General features: G+C 61.0%; 2 protein-coding genes across 9 annotated transcripts; both read right to left on the minus strand.

Moving 5' to 3' along the window:
- Nucleotides 1–209: 209 nt before the first annotated feature.
- Nucleotides 210–1,586, minus strand: LOC106487059 (probable G-protein coupled receptor). The gene has a single exon (XM_013945747.2). It carries the CDS (start codon nucleotides 1,584–1,586, stop codon nucleotides 357–359), a length of 1,230 nt encoding a protein of 409 aa, XP_013801201.2. The 3' UTR covers nucleotides 210–356.
- A 1,759-nt stretch (nucleotides 1,587–3,345) lies between these two features.
- Nucleotides 3,346–9,178, minus strand: PARP3 (poly(ADP-ribose) polymerase family member 3). Of its 8 annotated transcripts, none has more exons than XM_067303584.1 (11): nucleotides 9,037–9,178; nucleotides 7,895–8,090; nucleotides 7,433–7,558; nucleotides 6,424–6,570; nucleotides 5,919–6,150; nucleotides 5,352–5,578; nucleotides 4,968–5,123; nucleotides 4,535–4,612; nucleotides 4,103–4,280; nucleotides 3,774–3,920; nucleotides 3,346–3,696 (listed from the first exon to the last, which is right to left on the minus strand). In XM_067303584.1, exons 2-11 carry the CDS (start codon nucleotides 8,075–8,077, stop codon nucleotides 3,527–3,529), a joined length of 1,644 nt encoding a protein of 547 aa, XP_067159685.1. In that variant the 5' UTR covers nucleotides 8,078–8,090; nucleotides 9,037–9,178; the 3' UTR covers nucleotides 3,346–3,526. The 8 variants fall into 8 exon arrangements, with proteins under 8 accessions (XP_067159685.1, XP_067159686.1, XP_013801213.2 ...); XM_067303585.1 differs by having other exon boundaries at nucleotides 5,919–6,054; nucleotides 6,424–6,615; XM_013945759.2 differs by having other exon boundaries at nucleotides 6,424–6,615.
- Nucleotides 9,179–15,215: the final 6,037 nt, after the last annotated feature.

Raw genomic sequence — 15,215 nt, forward strand, 5'->3', positions numbered from 1 at the left:
ATGGAGGGACCCCTTTCGCCACTCCTGCATAGGAGCCCTTCAGCTGCCCAGCTTCCCCTTCCCCTGTCCCGAAGAGAACCTGTCTATGCGGCTGGGCTGCACTGGTGGAGCCAGAGATGACCACAGTGTGAGGAAAGGCCTTGGGAGATGGAGACCCCCCCAAAATCTGCTGCCTTCTCCCACGTGGAGAAACCTGGCAGTCACCTTCCTCTGCCGTATGAGCTCAGAGAGGAGGTAGAACCTGGACAAGGAGACCTCCAAATCCAAGAGGCCAGGCCTGAGCGGATGAAGTTGGTTCCTTCCAGACTTCCTGCCTGCCCTCCTGCCCTGCATGGTGGGACAGGGCTCCCTCCTCCTCAGCTGCTTTCTTCAGGGACTTGACCCGGGATGGGGAAGCCCATCCTGGTCTGGTCCAGCCTGTTCCTGGGACTGGAGCTGATGCAGCTAGAGTGGTTCTCCAGTGTGCAAGTTGCTCTCTGGAGGAACTGCAGGAAATTTTCCTGGATGGAGGCCTCAGAGACAGAGAGACACAACTCCTGGCCCAGTGGCCTGTTGAGACAGCTGCGCCCAAGCCTGGCCAACTCTTCCCGGATCTGGCGGTTGAGCAGCCCATAAAAGAAGGGGTTGATGGCAAAAGATGAGTAGGCGAGCCAGGTGACCACCATCTCCCCATGCCCCCCACCCACCGTGTCAGCAGTGACAGAGGAGTGCAAGTGGAAAGCAAAGAAGGGCAGCCAGCAGCACAAGAACTGTCCCACAATGAGGACCAAGGTGAGGATGGCCTTGTTGCCTCCCAAAAAGCGCTCTGGAGTCAGCCTGGGCAGTGGCATATTCCTGGTGGTGATGATGGTCACTTGGCTGGCGATGGAGTCAGATCGGTGCCTGGGTGCAGCTGCCCGTGCTGGCACGGGCACCTGCTGCAGGGATGCCATCCGGGCCACACGGTAGATACTGCAGTAGACAGCAAAGATGATGATGGTGGGCAAGATGAAGCAGACAATGCTGAAGATGACCACAAAGACCTTCTTGTGGGCTCCTGGGCTCCAGTAGACTGTGCACCGGCTGGCGCTGGTGGCCCCATTGCCTTGTGGCCAGCCCACCAGTGCCAAGACGGTCATGAGGGCAGACTTGACCCAAATGAAGACCACTCCAGCCACAGCCAGCCCAATCGTCATCTTGACCTCATACCTCATGGGGTGGACAATATAGTAGTACCGCTCCACACTGATGATGGAGATGGTGAGAATGGAGGCACTGATGAAGCAGACATTCAGGAATATCAAGGCCTGGCACTCAGCAATGCTGTAGATCACCCTGTTGAAGCAGGAGGAGCTTGAGATGATCCCCAGGGGCATGAGGAAGATGGCGGAGAGAAGGTCAACCAGGCAGAGATGGCAGACAAAGATGAACTTTCTGAGAAGGGGAGTTTTGAGAATGACGATCATCACTGCCGTGTTGGCCACTAGGGCAGTGACAGTGAGCAGGACCATGCAGAGAAGGCCCACCACCTCTTGGAAGGTGGACTGCTCTGAGATGGAGAGTTGCTCTACACCACCTGTGGTGTTCAGCCCCATTTGGCTTGCCATTCCCCCTGAGGGCTAAGCCAGTGGCTCCGGCACCTGGGCAGCAAAAGCTATTTGCCTGTGTCCCTTAGACAGAAACCCTGCCACAAGCATGGTCACTATCTTCTCCACTAGCAGGTTCCTTGCCTGTTGAGGAGGGGAGAGAGGCATGAAGAAGCAGCAGCAAAACGAGGAAAAGCCACAGGGAAACCCAGAGATGGTCTCCAAGCTGATCTGAACGCCCCGGGGATGCTGGAGCAAGGAGAGGACCTGGGGAGGTCCCCTGCGAGGCCAGGGCCAGAGGCCAGTCTGTCCTCAGGCTGGTCTAGGACGGCTCCCTGGGGTACCACTGGGATCCACTGGAACCCGCACCAGGTTTACACCCCCTGCCCCTGCCCTGGGCTCACCGGCACTTGCTGAATAGAGGCAGTCCCCGAAGAGTGGCAAACTAACCTTTCTGCTGCAGTGCCTTGAGCAGCCCCAGTAGAGGCCCCGTCCCTGCACCCCGACTCCGGCACCCCTCCCTGCTCCTGCTGCCAAGCTTCCCTGGGGGGAGTGGGACCAGGGTACCTTTGCTCCTCGGGAGATGAGCGATGCTCCCCTTCTCGTCAGGCTGGTGGAGCTGGTCCTTCTGGCCAGCATTACTCCGACATCAGAAGTGGGGGCCCTGGCCCCAGGCAATGCCGGGTTCCCTGTTACCCGTTACTGTCACCCGTTAGTCATCTTGTTTGCCTGCAGCAGGCGAGCCGTGGATGGCACCGGCTGTCACTTCTGGGCTCTGCCTGCCCTTTGACAGCACTCGCAGTCCCGCGGAGACAGCTGCTGGGTCCTAGCAGCACGCGGGTGCTCGGGAAGGGGGGACTGGGGTCCCCGACCCACTGCGCCCTTCCCACACACCTCGGAAACATCGCAGCAAAGCACAGCAAGGCAATGCTCAGTGCCTGAAAGCGGGCAGCCAGGCAGGGAGGGGGTCTCCCCTCCTGTGGGTGGGGGTACCCGGAGTCCAGGTGCCTCCCTAGCCTGGCTGCCCACTGTGCCAGACAGGGTCCTTCTCCAGGGGCAGATCAGCCCCAAGCCCACTAAAGGCTCAGGGGACAGACCTAGGGGCACCTCGAAGAAGTCTGCGCCATCTCCTCACCTCCAGTGTGTGAATGCTCTGGAGATGTCACCTGGGCACCAGGGCCGTGCAGTCAGGAGGTACCCTCCCCCTGCACCGCTGGCACCCAGAGGCATGGGGCATGGTGGCAGGCAGCAGCCCCGAGCACAGGCATGGGCACCTCCGGGTTCAGCCAGACCCTACCGGCAGGATGCATGGTGCCCTTCCCTGGGCTCCAGAGAGGTTCTGCTGTGCACTCTGCCCAGGTGGGAGCGCAGCAGAACAGCGAGGGGCAGAGTCCAGCACGGCTCCAGCCAAAGGGTAGGCTCTCTCTGCAGGTTCTGAGTCCCACAGCAGGGCTCAGGGAGGGATGAGCTGCTCCGTGCCAAACACTCGTGCCCACACAGGGCAGATGGACAGCAGTGTGCCTTGCTCATCCTCCTCCCTCCATAGCTCTGATGCCATGGTGATGGGCAGGAGTCACCTGCCTCCCCAAGGTGATAACGGCATGTGGCCACTGGCTTGCATCTTAACTCTTCTGGCACCAGGCTGCTGCAACAGCTTGCTGCCCCTCCAGCAGCCATCTGCGCCCACACCCAACCCTGCACGGACCCACACCCACGGTCATGGTCAGCGCCCCCACTCAGCACCCTCCCTGCTCAGCAGTCAAGCACCTGCACGGCCCAGTCTGAGGCACGGCATTTTTATTTTTGGTTAAAGCAGGCTGGGCACCTCTGACCCCACAGCTGCCTGTCCCATGCCAGGCCCCGAGTGGGGTGACCGCAAGGAACAGATCTCTGTGCTCTGGGTAACCAGGCTCTAGCCACTGGCCACCATCAGGATCGGGCCACTAGGTACCCAGGCACCCTCAGAAGCGGAGCTGGATGAGGTAGCGGATACGGCACTGGCTTTCCTGGTAAATGAGGTACTCGCTCTGGCTGAAGGAGGAGTCCTTGTAGGCGGGCATGGGGATGGGCTTGCCCTGGCACACCAGCACCTTCCTGCCATCCAGCAGCACCTCCTCATCCTGCGCTGGGTCTGGACGAGAAGACACCCACCATGTCAGGCCCGAGCCCTGGCCTCTCTCGCAGACCCCCCCCCCACTCAGGGCTCACCTGGCTCTGTCCTGCCGCAGGCCAGGACGCTGTCGTAGCCGGCCGGTGGCCGACACAGCGTGGGGTCATCCTGCGTGATGCAGTATGGCTTGCCCAGGGCCACCTCATTCAGGAACATGATGCCGACCCGCTGGGACGTGCAGCCCACTGCCAGGAGAGGAGGGGAGGGGAAGAGGGCACCAGCCCCGGCGTTGCCGTGTGGCTGTGCCAGCCTCCTGGGACAGCGGGCAGGCAAGCCCAGCAGCTGCCCGGGGGGCGAGCAAAGGGAGCTGGGCTTGCACCAGCCCCACGGGCACCCTCAAGAGCTGGGGACACCCCAGGGCCCTTACCGTAGCCAGCTGACTTGCTGTTCTCCGAGGCAAAGTAGATGCCCTTGCCCACACGCCCGCCTGAGTGGGGCATGATCCGCAGCCCGCTCTTCAGGATGGCTGCGATTACTGCCACGTTGGTGCCGTGCCAGAGCAGGCGCCGGTGCTCCAGGTGGTTGTGGGCCTTGAAGAGCTCATCCTGCAGAGACGCCGTGCTCAGGACCAGCCGCAGAGGTACCCAAGGGGCAAGGGGCTGCTGCCCACCCATCCTAGCCCAGTCCCATCCCCAGTCTCAGCCCCAGCCCCAAGGGGCAGAGGAGAGGGATCTCTGAGGCATCTGTTTGCCTTCAGCCAGCTGGGCTCAGTCCCCCCAGACCAGCGCAGCCCCCATCCCAGGGGAACAATCAGGGTGTCCCTGTTGCAGGACAGAAACGAGCAGCCTCTTCTTCTCACCTCACCCTCTCGGACCACCTCCCAGATGTTGAGGATCTGGAGTTTGTTCCCTGTCTGCGTCACGTAGTTTTTGATCAGCTGTGAGGAAGGGAGCCAGAGAAGCTGCCTCACTGCAGGGAACCAGCGTGTCCCCCAGTGACGCCCACTGCCAAGCCTCGAGGCCGACATTCCCCCCGGCCCAGACTGCACCCTCCACGCCATCAAGGGGGATGCCCACCAAGGGCTGGCTTGGTGCACCCTGGGCAAGGGTGGTGTGAGAGGGACCAGGACGCCCCAGCTGCAGGGCTGAGCCATGCTGTAGTGCAGCCAATGCTGTGTCACTCCCCACCTGGGCTGGGGCTCCCTGCAGGGCCCACGGTCCCTCTGGGGCAGTAGGAACACCTGCCCTGCATGGTCTCTCCAGCCCAAGGGGGCACTGCAGCATGAGCTGTACCTTGTACTCCCGGGAGGCTGGGTCCAGCAGGGAGAGCTGACAGCAGAGCAGGGCATAATCCTGATCCAGTGGATGGGGCACCTCTTCCTCTTCCTCCTCTTCCTCTTTCACCTTCTGAGCCTGCAGGCTCTGAGCCACTTCAATGTCAGCCAGCACCTGCCAGGCACAGACCGCAGGCATCGTCATAGCTGGACAGCGTCATCACCTTCTTCTGTGCCACTGCTGTTGGGCATTGCACTGAGCAACCGGGGCAACCCCTGCCCCGTGCCAGCCCTAAGCCAGCCCCACCACCTCCCAGCCTCCCAGCAGGAGCTTTCCCTGGAGACATGTGCCACCCCCTTGGGTGTCCTGGCACTGGTAGGTGCCGGGCAGCAGGCATCTCACCAGTAGCATGTCCTTCTTGGCACGCAGCAGGTCATGGGAATTGATGGGGGGTGGCCGTGCCCGCCCGAAGTTGTGGGGAATGATGGTGTAGAAGCGGGAGGAGAGTTCCTCTAGGTGGGTGGCCCTGGCGGGCTGTGCCCTCAGCGCCGCCTCCAGCTCCTCCAGCGCCTCGAAGCCCTTTGCGATCTGCTGCTTGCTCAGCTTCCCCAGGGGCATCTTCTTCACATCTGGCCAGGGGCACAGGAGAGGCCATGGGGGACTCTGTCAGCCCCTCCATCCCCCCCATGCCCTTCCCAGGGTTGTCCCTTGCCCCATGCTTCCCTCTGTGCCCAAGGACCTCAAGTATTGCCACGGGCACACGCAGCTCCGGAGCAGTGCCTGTCCTGCCCAGGCACAGCCCATGGGCACCTGCAGCCAACGCTCCTGCCAGGGCTTGGGTTGCTGGAGGTGGTGCTCTGACACTGGCAGCATGTCCGCCTCCTTCAAAGGCCCTCCCCAGCCTCCCCACCTTCAGCCGCAGGTCACAGCCCCCAGGATCCCCCCACCACACCAGGTACCACCCCGTACCGATGTTCATGGTCTGCATGGCATCCCGGAACATGTCATTGCTGAAGATGAGGGAGACCAGGTCCTGTGTCGCTTTGTCCAAGGTGCAAGGCAGGATCCGCCGCTTGGAGATCTTGCCCCCATCCACATCATCCACCTGCAGGCACATGTGCAGACCCCCAACCTCGCTGTGCAGCCGGTGAACTCTCAAAGCACGGGGCTGCCCACTCCTGGGGGATGGAGAGCTGTGCCCCTGTGTCAGCAGAGGGATGAGCAGATGCTGCCCCCCTTTCCAGGACTGGTGCCACCAAGATGCCCGTTGTGCTCCCTCAAGAAGGATCCTAGCTTGACTCCCCCAAGCTCAACCCGCTGTCCCAAATCTCTGCCCATGGGCTGTTTCAACTTGCACCCACAAAACCCACCCCTGCCTGTGCCCTGTGCTGACCCCAGCAGATGCCCCAGCGCTCAGAGGAGCCGGGTGCGAGGTGTGCAGGACACCCCAGCGCCAGACATCTCGCACTCTCACCTTGAGGGAGACCTCCACCTCCTGGCCAGCCCCTGGCTGCACCTCGATGAGCGTGTACTTCCCGGGCTGCGCCACAAAGTTCTCCCTTGCCGCCCAGTTATTCTTGGTCTTCTCCCGAAACTTCTTCTCAAAATCCTTCTTGGCGGCCTCCAGGGAAGTGAAGGGCACGAGCTTGGACTGGCCCACCTCCCCCTGGCAGCACACAGTGCTGATCAGGCCTCCTGCACTCCTCACCCTGTGCAAGGCCACAGCGGTGGCATTGCCACCCACAAGCCCTGCTTGGCGGGGGGGGGGAGCAGCCTGGTGCTGGGGCGCTGTGATGTGGGGTCCCTGTGTGCTCCACATTCCCGCTGCGTGGCGAGCCCTGCTGTGCCCTGGCTCTGCGGGGCCTGCCCTGGGTCACATCGCCCTGACCCAGGTGGGTTTCCCTGCCTCGGTCATGGTCAGGGCTTTAGCAGCTTCGTCTCTACCTGTGGGCACAAGAGCCAGTGCTCAGCACCAAGCAGGCATGTGCCAAAGCACAAGCACCAGCTCAGAGAGTCCCTGCAGCTCAGGGAGACACCCTGGGCCTCCGCGCTAGGGTGTCACATTCCCTGCTGCTTGGATGACAAGGTGCCACATCCCCCAGCTGTGCCAACCTGGTAGCATGGGGACAGGGCCTCAAATTCCCCCCAAGAGAGGCTATAGCAGAGCCACTTGTAGCTCACTTTGGCAGGACTGGCAATGAGGGACAGGGAATGAGGCGGGGAGCGTCCTTAAGTCACCAGATTCATCCTTAAGCTCAAATATCACATGCAGGTCTGGTCCCCTGGATCTTGGGGGATTTTGGCATGGACAACAAGATTGATGGAGGCGCCAGGACAGCTCTGAGCAGCAAACCCATTCTTGAAACAGGCAAAGAGACAAGGGGGGCTATGAAACCCCCGTGGCTCAGAGGCTGTCCCCCCCAGCACAGGGACATGCATGCTGGTCAGGGCTCCCAGGGCCGGAGCGACCGGTGCGGACTCACCACGCGGCCCCAGCGGTTCCAGGTGCTGTAGGCACCACCATGCTCGATGAGCTGGATGATGTAGAACTTGTTGTTGTTGGCGCCGATGTTGGTCTGGTTCAGGGTGCAGTCGTAGTCCTCGTAGACCTACAGCAGCACGGATGGGGTCAGCACCTGGGCAGAGGCCTTGGGGAGGCATTCCTATGGGATGCAGCATTTGGAGTGGGACAGGGCTCCACAAGGGACATCCTAGAGGGGGCACAATGGGTCTGAAATGGAAACTGGGGCTGCCCTGGTGTCAGCACGGTGGGGATGATGCCGGCATTAGCTGGGGTGAGGGTTTCCCTCCTGCTCTGCCCACATCCCTCCTCCCCAGGGTGCCCAGATCAACCACCCCCCCACGCAGAAAGGTGCCCGGCTCCGCAGTGCCCTCGCTGCCTCCCCACTGCCCACAGGCAGGCACAGCCCCTGCTGCACTCTCACCCCGGCTCCCGGCACCCTGCTCAGGGGACACGGCCCATCGACTGTGGCCGGGGGCTTGTCCTTGGGGGCAGTCTTCAGGGCGGCCAGGGTGGAGTGCCAGGTGTCATCCTCCTCTCCTTCCTTGGCTTTCTTGACTCTGCCCACAGGCTGCTTCTTGCTGGGGGCTTTGCGCTTGGAGGCCATGGCTGAGGAACACCTGCAGGGCCAACACAGGGTTAATCTCTGCCCAAAACCCCAGGGGGACTGGACCAGGAGCCCAGAGATGCAGAACTGCCCTTCCCGGCATGTCCTGCTGGGCTCTGCCCCGTTTCCCCACTCCTATAATCCATGGCCACTGCCAGAAGGCAGTCAGGCCAAGCCAGAGGTGAAAGCAGGACCTCTCTCCCCAGTTTCCCTTTCTGCAAGCCATCTTGCCCTGCCCCTCTGCTTGGCACAGGGCCAGAGTCCCACAGCACCTCCTGCCTGAGGAGATCCCTTCCCCAAAAGGAGCAGTGCTTGCCTGGGAGATACAGCCCGCATACATGGAGGAGCAAGGAGCCAAGGGGAAAGGCGCAGGCTGATGCAGTGCAGGAAGCAAACTCTGAGCTCGGAGGAGCCGGAAGAGGACGAGGAGCTGCTGGAGTGTCAGCAGGAGCCTGGAAAGCCCCCTTTGGCCACCCTGGTCCTGGTCCTGGTCTCCCTCCCAGAGGAGGAACCAGGGGCCCGGATAGGGGGGGTGCCACCGCAGAGCAGCATGTCATGCCAGGGGCATCCCCGCTGTGTCCCCCAGCCCTGTGTCCCCAGGGCCGCGCAGAAGCAGGCAGCAAGCGGTGCTCCCCCCAAAAGCGCAGAGAAGAGCTGCAGCACCCTGCAGGGAGGCTCACCCCTAGGGCCAGGTCGCGGGGCTTTGATCCAGGCAGGAAGAAGTGGGGAGACCTCACCTCCTGTGCCCCCACGCCCCCTGCACGCAGTGGCCCCCCGGGGCAGCGCAGGCGGCAAGGGAGCGGGAAGCAGCCCTGCCCAGGCACCGCCAGCGCCCAGAAAGTTTCGGGTGCCCTTTGGGCAGATCAGGCAGCCTGCCCGGCCGGGAAAGCTTCTCCCCAGGGAAAAGCGGGCACCCCCACCCCTCCGGGCAGCCACGGAGAGGGGCAGGGATCACCCACCTGCCTGCCACCCGGCAAGCGTGGCCGCCGCGGGCGCCTGTGCCGGAGGCCCGAGCGGGCAGGCCGCGCCGGCGGGGAGGCGAGCGCAGGCGAGCAGGGCCAAGCTCTTCCCACCGTCTCCTGCGCGACTGCAGCAGCACGGCTCCCGGGTAGGCGGGACGCTGACGGAGGCAGGCAGCGCCGGGGCGCCGCGGGCAGCGCCGGCACCGACCCTGCCTCCCGCTCCGTCCTCGCCCTCCGCCGGCCCCACCTGCTGCCTGCGGGCCCGCTGCCAGGCTGTGCGAGCCAACACCTGTCCCCAGTTAAAGTGCGCCCTGCGCCGCGGTGCGCGGGTGTCCCCCGGCACGGCCTGCGAGACCGCTGAGCCGCCCGCGCCTGGGGCTGAGCCGCGGGCTGCGCTGGGGGCACCGAAACGCGCGCCCGACAGCAGTGCTGCCTCCCCAGCAGAGGTGAGGCTGCCTTGGCTGGGCACAGAGCCAGGAGCGGGCATTTTTACCGTGAGGGTGACGGAGCACTGAACAGGTTGCCCAGAGAGGTTGTGGAGTCTCCTTCTCTGGAGATACTCAAAACCCATCTGGACATGAACCTGGGCTACGTGCTCTAGGTGACCCTGCTCAAGCAGGGGGGTTTGACTAGATGATCTCCAGAGAAGGAGATCCCAGAGAGCAGTGAACAGAGGCAGCAGTTTGCGCAGAAGGGTGCACGAAGGTACCTTTGTTTCTGATCCCTGTGGTGTACGCTTCCTCAAGTATGGTCGTGACACGCCACAGAGCAAATTCCCCAGGCGCTGTTGGAGTTGCTGTGTCAGAGGCTGGGACCCAGACCGACCCTCTGACAGTAGATGCAGCTCTACAGGTCTCAGGCTGCAGGGAGTGCTTGGGGCCTCTCCGGGAGGCCTGGGCTGGCAGTCAGCTCTCCTGCAGGAGGTGTGCTGCTGTTGACGAGTTGTGTCGTCAGGTAAGGGAGTTACAGGAGGAGGGCAGTAGGCTGCGCAGCATCCGAGAAGATGAGCAAAAGATAGACAGGGTATTCTCGGAGACTGTACAGCTCCAGGAGCCCTAACCCCCCACAGCAATGGAGTTGCCGGAGGGCTCTGTGCCGTGTGAAACGGTACATCATAACACCGTAGAAGGCGGCTGGAAACTGGTCACTGCTCGTGGGAGGAGAAAGGCTCCTACTCCTCCCAAAGACTTGCAGCTGCAGAACAGGTTTAGTGCCCTCCAGGATGAGGAGGAGATGGGCATGGCTGCCAGGGAAGTACCTGGGACAACAGACCCTGTGCCCTGCCGGAACGCCCGGAAGAAGCGGTGGGTGATTTTTGTGGGGGACTCCCTGCTGCAGGGGACGGAGGCATCTATCTGCCGACCTGACCTCATGTCTAGAGAGGTTTGTGGCCTGCCAGGGGCTCGCATACGAGACGTCATGGAAAGACTGCCAAGGCTTGTCCACGCTTCGGACTACTACCCACTGCTGCTCTTCCATGTGGGCGCTAATGACACCAAGGGCAAACTGGAGACCATCAAGCAGGATTTCAGAGCTCTGGGGATGGTGGTCAAGGGTCTGGGAGCCCAGGTCATCTTCTCCTCAATCCTGTCAGTGAGGGGGATGGATGAGAGGAGGAGGAGACGGACTTTCCAAGTTCACGACTGGCTGCGCCGCTGGTGTTGGCAACAGGGTTTTGGTTTCTACGACCATGGGACCCTGTTTGAAGATTGACAACTGCCTGGGAGAAATGGGATCCACCTCACTAAGCGGGGCACATGTGTCTGCCAACAGGTTGGCCAACCTGGTAAGGAGGGCTTTAAACTAGGAAAGACAGGGGAAGGGGAGAGTTATAGTGCCAGAGTAGTTGGCAAAAGACAGCTCAAGTCAGGATGCCTCCAGCAGGTGAATGCAGCCAGGGAAGTGCGCATGGGATGTGGCTATGGAGGATCCTCTTGTATCCCTCCTGGGAAACCTGCATGCTTGATCACCTCTCTGAAATGCCTGTACACCAATGCACGCAGCATGGGGAATAAACAGGAAGAACTAGAGATCTGAGTGCGGTCGCAGGGCCGTGATCTCATTGCCATTACAGAGACATGGTGGGATAGCTCGCATGACTGGAGTGCTGTCATGGATGGCTACGTGCTTTTTAGGAAAGACAGGCCAGGAAAGCGAGGTGGTGGAGTTGCTCTTTATGTGAGAGAGCAACTGGAATGTACTGAGCTGTGCCTAGGGGTGGATGAAGAGCGAGTCGAGAGCTTATGGGTAAGGATTAAAGGGCAGGCTAGCATGGGTGACACTGTTGTGGGTGTTTACTGCAGGCCACCTGATCAGGAAGAGGAAGTCAATAAGGCCTTCTACAGACAGCTGGAAGTAGCCTCACGATCCCAGGCCCTGGTTCTCATGGGGGACTTCAACCACCCTGATATCTGCTGGAAAGACAACACAGCTAAGCACAAACAGTCCCGGAGGTTCCTGCAGAGCATTGGTGACAACTTCTTGACACAGGTGGTGGAGGAGCCAACAAGGAGAGGTGTGCTGCTGGACCTCGTACTAACAAACAAAGAAGGACTGGTGGAAGATGTGAAGGTCGGGGGCAGCCTTGGCTGCAGTGACCATGAGATGGTGGAGTTCAGGATGCTGCGAGGAGGAGGCAGGGCAATAAGTAGGATCGCAACCCTGGACTTCAGGAGAGCAAACTTTGGCCTCTTCAGGGACCTACTTGGAGGAATCCCATGGGTTAGGGCCCTAGAAGGAAGGGGCGTTCAAGAGAGCTGGTTAATATTCAAACATCACCTCCTCCAGGCTCAAGAGCGGTGCATCCCTATGAGTAGGAAGTCTAGCAAAGGAAGTAGGAGACCTGCATGGATGAGCAAGGAACTCCTAGCAAAACTCAGCCAGAAGAAGGAAGTATACAGAAAGTGGAAAGGGGGACAGGCCACTTGGGAGGAATATAGGAACGTTGTTGGAGTATGCAGGGATGCGACGAGGAAGGCTAAGGCCCGTTTGGAATTAAATCTGGCGAGAGATGTCAAGGACAACAAGAAGGGCTTCTTCAAATACATCAGTAGCAAGAGGAAGACTAGGGAAAATGTGGGCCCTTTGCTGAATGGGGTGGGTGCCCTGGTGATGAAGGATGCAGAGAAGGCAGAGTTACTGAATGCCGCCTTTGCTTCAGTCTTTACTGCTCAGGCCAGCCCTCAGGAACCCCACACCCTGGAGGAAGGAAGACTTTCCCTTGGTCGAGGAGGATCGGGTTAGAGATCATTTAAGCAAACTTGACACCCACAAATCCATGGGACCTGATGGAATGCACCCACAAGTGCTGAGGGAGCTGGCGGATGTCATTGCTAAGCCACTCTCCATCATCTTTGAAAGGTCTTGGAGAACAGGAGAGGTGCCTGAGGACTGGAAGAAAGCCAATGTCACCCCAGTCTTCAAAAAGGGCAAGGAGGAGGACCCAGGGAACTACAGGCCAGTCAGCCTCACCTGCATCCCTGGAAAGGTGATGGAGCAGCTCATCCTGGAGGCCATCTCCAAGCATGCGGAGGACAAAAAGGTGATCAGGAGGAGTCAGCATGGCTTCACCAAGGGGAAATCATGCTTAACCAATCTGATAGCCTTCTATGATGGAATGACTGGCTGGGTAGATGAGAGGAGAGCAGTGGATGTTGTCTACCTTGACTTCAGCAAGGCTTTTGACACTGTCTCCCATAACATCCTCATAGGGAAGCTCAGGAAGTGTGGGCTGGATGAGTGGACAGGGAGGTGGATTGAGAACTGGCTGAATGGCAGAGCTCAGAGGGTTGTGATCAGGAGCACAGAGTCTAGTTGGAGGCCTGTAGCTAGCGGTGTCCCCCAGGGGTCAGTACTGGGTCCAGTCTTGTTCAACTTCTTCATCAATGACCTGGATGAAGGCACAGAGTGCACCCTCAGCAAGTTTGCTGACGATACAAAACTGGGAGGAGTGGCCGATACCCCAGAGGGCTGTGCTGCCATTCAGAGAGACGTGGACAGGCTGGAGAGTTGGGCGGAGAGGAACCTCATGAGGTTCAACAAAGGCAAGTGCAAGGTCCTGCACCTAGGGAGGAATAACCCCATGCACCAGGACAGGTTGGGGGTTGACCTGCTGGAAAGCAGCCCTGCAGAGAAGGACCTGGGAGTGCTGGTGGACACCAAGTTAAGCATGAGGCAGCAATGTGCCCTTGTGGCCAAGAAGGCCAATGGTATCCTGGGGTGCATCAGGAAGAGTGTTGCCAGCAGGTCGAGGGAGGTGATTCTCCCCCTCTGCTCAGCCCTGGTGAGGCCACATCTGGAGTACTGCGTCCAGTTCTAGGCTCCCCAGTACAAGAGGGATGTGGCACTACTGGAGCAAGTCCAGCGAAGGGCTGCAAAGATGATTAGGGGACTGGAGCATCTCTCTTATGAGGAAAGGCTGAGAGAGCTGGGCCTGTTTAGCCTGGAGAAGAGAAGGCTGAGAGGAGATCTTATCAACGTGTACAAGTATCTGAAGGGAGGGCGTCTAGAGGATGGGACCAGACTCTTTTCAGTGGTGCCCAGCAACAGGACGCGAGGCAACGGGCACAAACTGAAACACAGACAATTCCATCTGAACATGAGGAAATACTTCTTCACTGTGAGGGTGACAGAGCACTGGAACAGGTTGCCCAGAGAGGTTGTGGAGTCTCCTTCTCTGGAGATATTCAAAACCCACCTGGACGCGATCCTGTGCAACATGCTCTAGGTGACCCTGCTTGAGCAGGGGGGTTGGACTAGATGATCTCCAGAGGTCCCTTCCAACCTCAACCATTCTGTGATTCTGTGACTCCGAGCTGGAGTGTGTAGCAGAGCTGGATGATGACTGTGATTCTCCCTGGCTGCTTGTGCTGGGCTTGGCCAGGTCTGGCTCGGAGCTGGAGTGTGTAGCGGAGCCGGAGGATGCCGCCGCTCCTGGCTTGCTGCTGGTGTCGGGGCCGGACGGCTCTGGCTGTGCCCTGGGGACTGTAAGGGAGGTGGGAAGGTCAGCAGCACGGCCCCGAGCCCTTGCCTGGCCCTGGCCCGAGCCCGGGCACCTGGGTGCTTTGCCTCTTACCGGGGCCCCTGCCGGCACACCCGTCACATTCCCAGGTGTCTACGTCGGTTGCTACAGCCGAGCACCGTCGGTGCGTCCCTTCGGACGCGCAGGAGGAGCGTGAGAGCAGCTCCCAGGGCCTGCGGAAGCAAAGGGCAGAGCTCTTGTGCTAAGTGCCTGCTCCCGGCACGACGGCATCTGCTGCCGCCCCGGCAGCTGCCACGCTGCAGCTTTGGTGACGTACCCGCTCTCCTCCGCCTGCTGCCTGCCTTCCCGATGGAGGCACTGGCCGGCATCACGCTGGCTGCGCCTCTCATAAAGTTCTTCGTATCTCCCGTCCTCCTCCCAGGCTGCTGCTCTGCAGAGAAGGAAGGGAAAGGCATGAGCCTCCCCCGCGTCGGGCACGTGCAGGACGTCCCTGCTCTCCCGGCCCCCCGTCCCGCTTCCAGCTCCGTGCGGAAGCAGGGCCCAGGCTAGCCGGAGCCCTGCGGGCCAGCACTGCCTCGGGAGCCCTTGGCGCGGCACAGCCCTTGGGCCCTTCTGCCTCGGGAGCCCGGCACGAGGGCAGCAGGAAACCAACCTGAACAGGACCAGGATTCCCATTTTTAACATTTCAGGAAGAAACTTCCTCTTGTTTTTGCATCGCGGGCAGCGGAAGCATTCCCTGCCCGCGCTGGTGGCCTGTCCCTGCGGGAGAGAGACAAGCGGCGTTCGCGGGGCGCTGCTGGGCCCTGGCGGTGCCCACGGGGCGAGGGAAGGCTCCTACCTGGATGCAGCCCCGGTGGAACCAGGCCCCTTTGCAGGACGGGCACACCATGGTGCCGAAGGACAGGTTTTCGTCCACCGGCTCCATGCAGATGATGCAGGTGGTGTGTGCGTCGGGACGCACGGGCACCGCCTGCTCCGGGCGGTGCTCCGAGCAGAAGGACCTGGGGTGAACATGGAGGAGAGGGGCAAGGTCAGGAAGCGCTGAGGCCTTCCACGATGCCGAGAGGAGGGCAAAGGGGGCACAGAGGAGCCCTCCGCGGCCTGGCTCTGGCAGCTTCCCCGGCTGCTCGGCCAGGGCCGGCACGAGGCCCGTCGAGGCAGGGAGGCTCCGGCGCCAGGGCCGGCAGCCCTTACC

Source organism: Apteryx mantelli, chromosome 12 (genome assembly GCF_036417845.1).
Source record: "Apteryx mantelli isolate bAptMan1 chromosome 12, bAptMan1.hap1, whole genome shotgun sequence".
Classification (NCBI taxonomy): Eukaryota; Metazoa; Chordata; class Aves; order Apterygiformes; family Apterygidae; genus Apteryx; species Apteryx mantelli.

Coding starts and splice junctions, on each gene's coding strand:
- LOC106487059 (XM_013945747.2), bottom strand. CDS start 1,586: ATGGCAAGCCAAATGGGGCTGAACACCACAGGTGGTGTAGAGCAACTC.
- PARP3 (XM_013945759.2), bottom strand. CDS start 8,077: ATGGCCTCCAAGCGCAAAGCCCCCAGCAAGAAGCAGCCTGTGGGCAGA. Junction 6,616..7,432: donor GGAACCGCTGGGGCCGCGTG/GTGAGTCCGCAC, acceptor GTGTGCTGCCAG/GGGGAGGTGGGCCAGTCCAA. Junction 5,579..5,918: donor CATGCAGACCATGAACATCG/GTACGGGGTGGT, acceptor GCCCCTGGCCAG/ATGTGAAGAAGATGCCCCTG.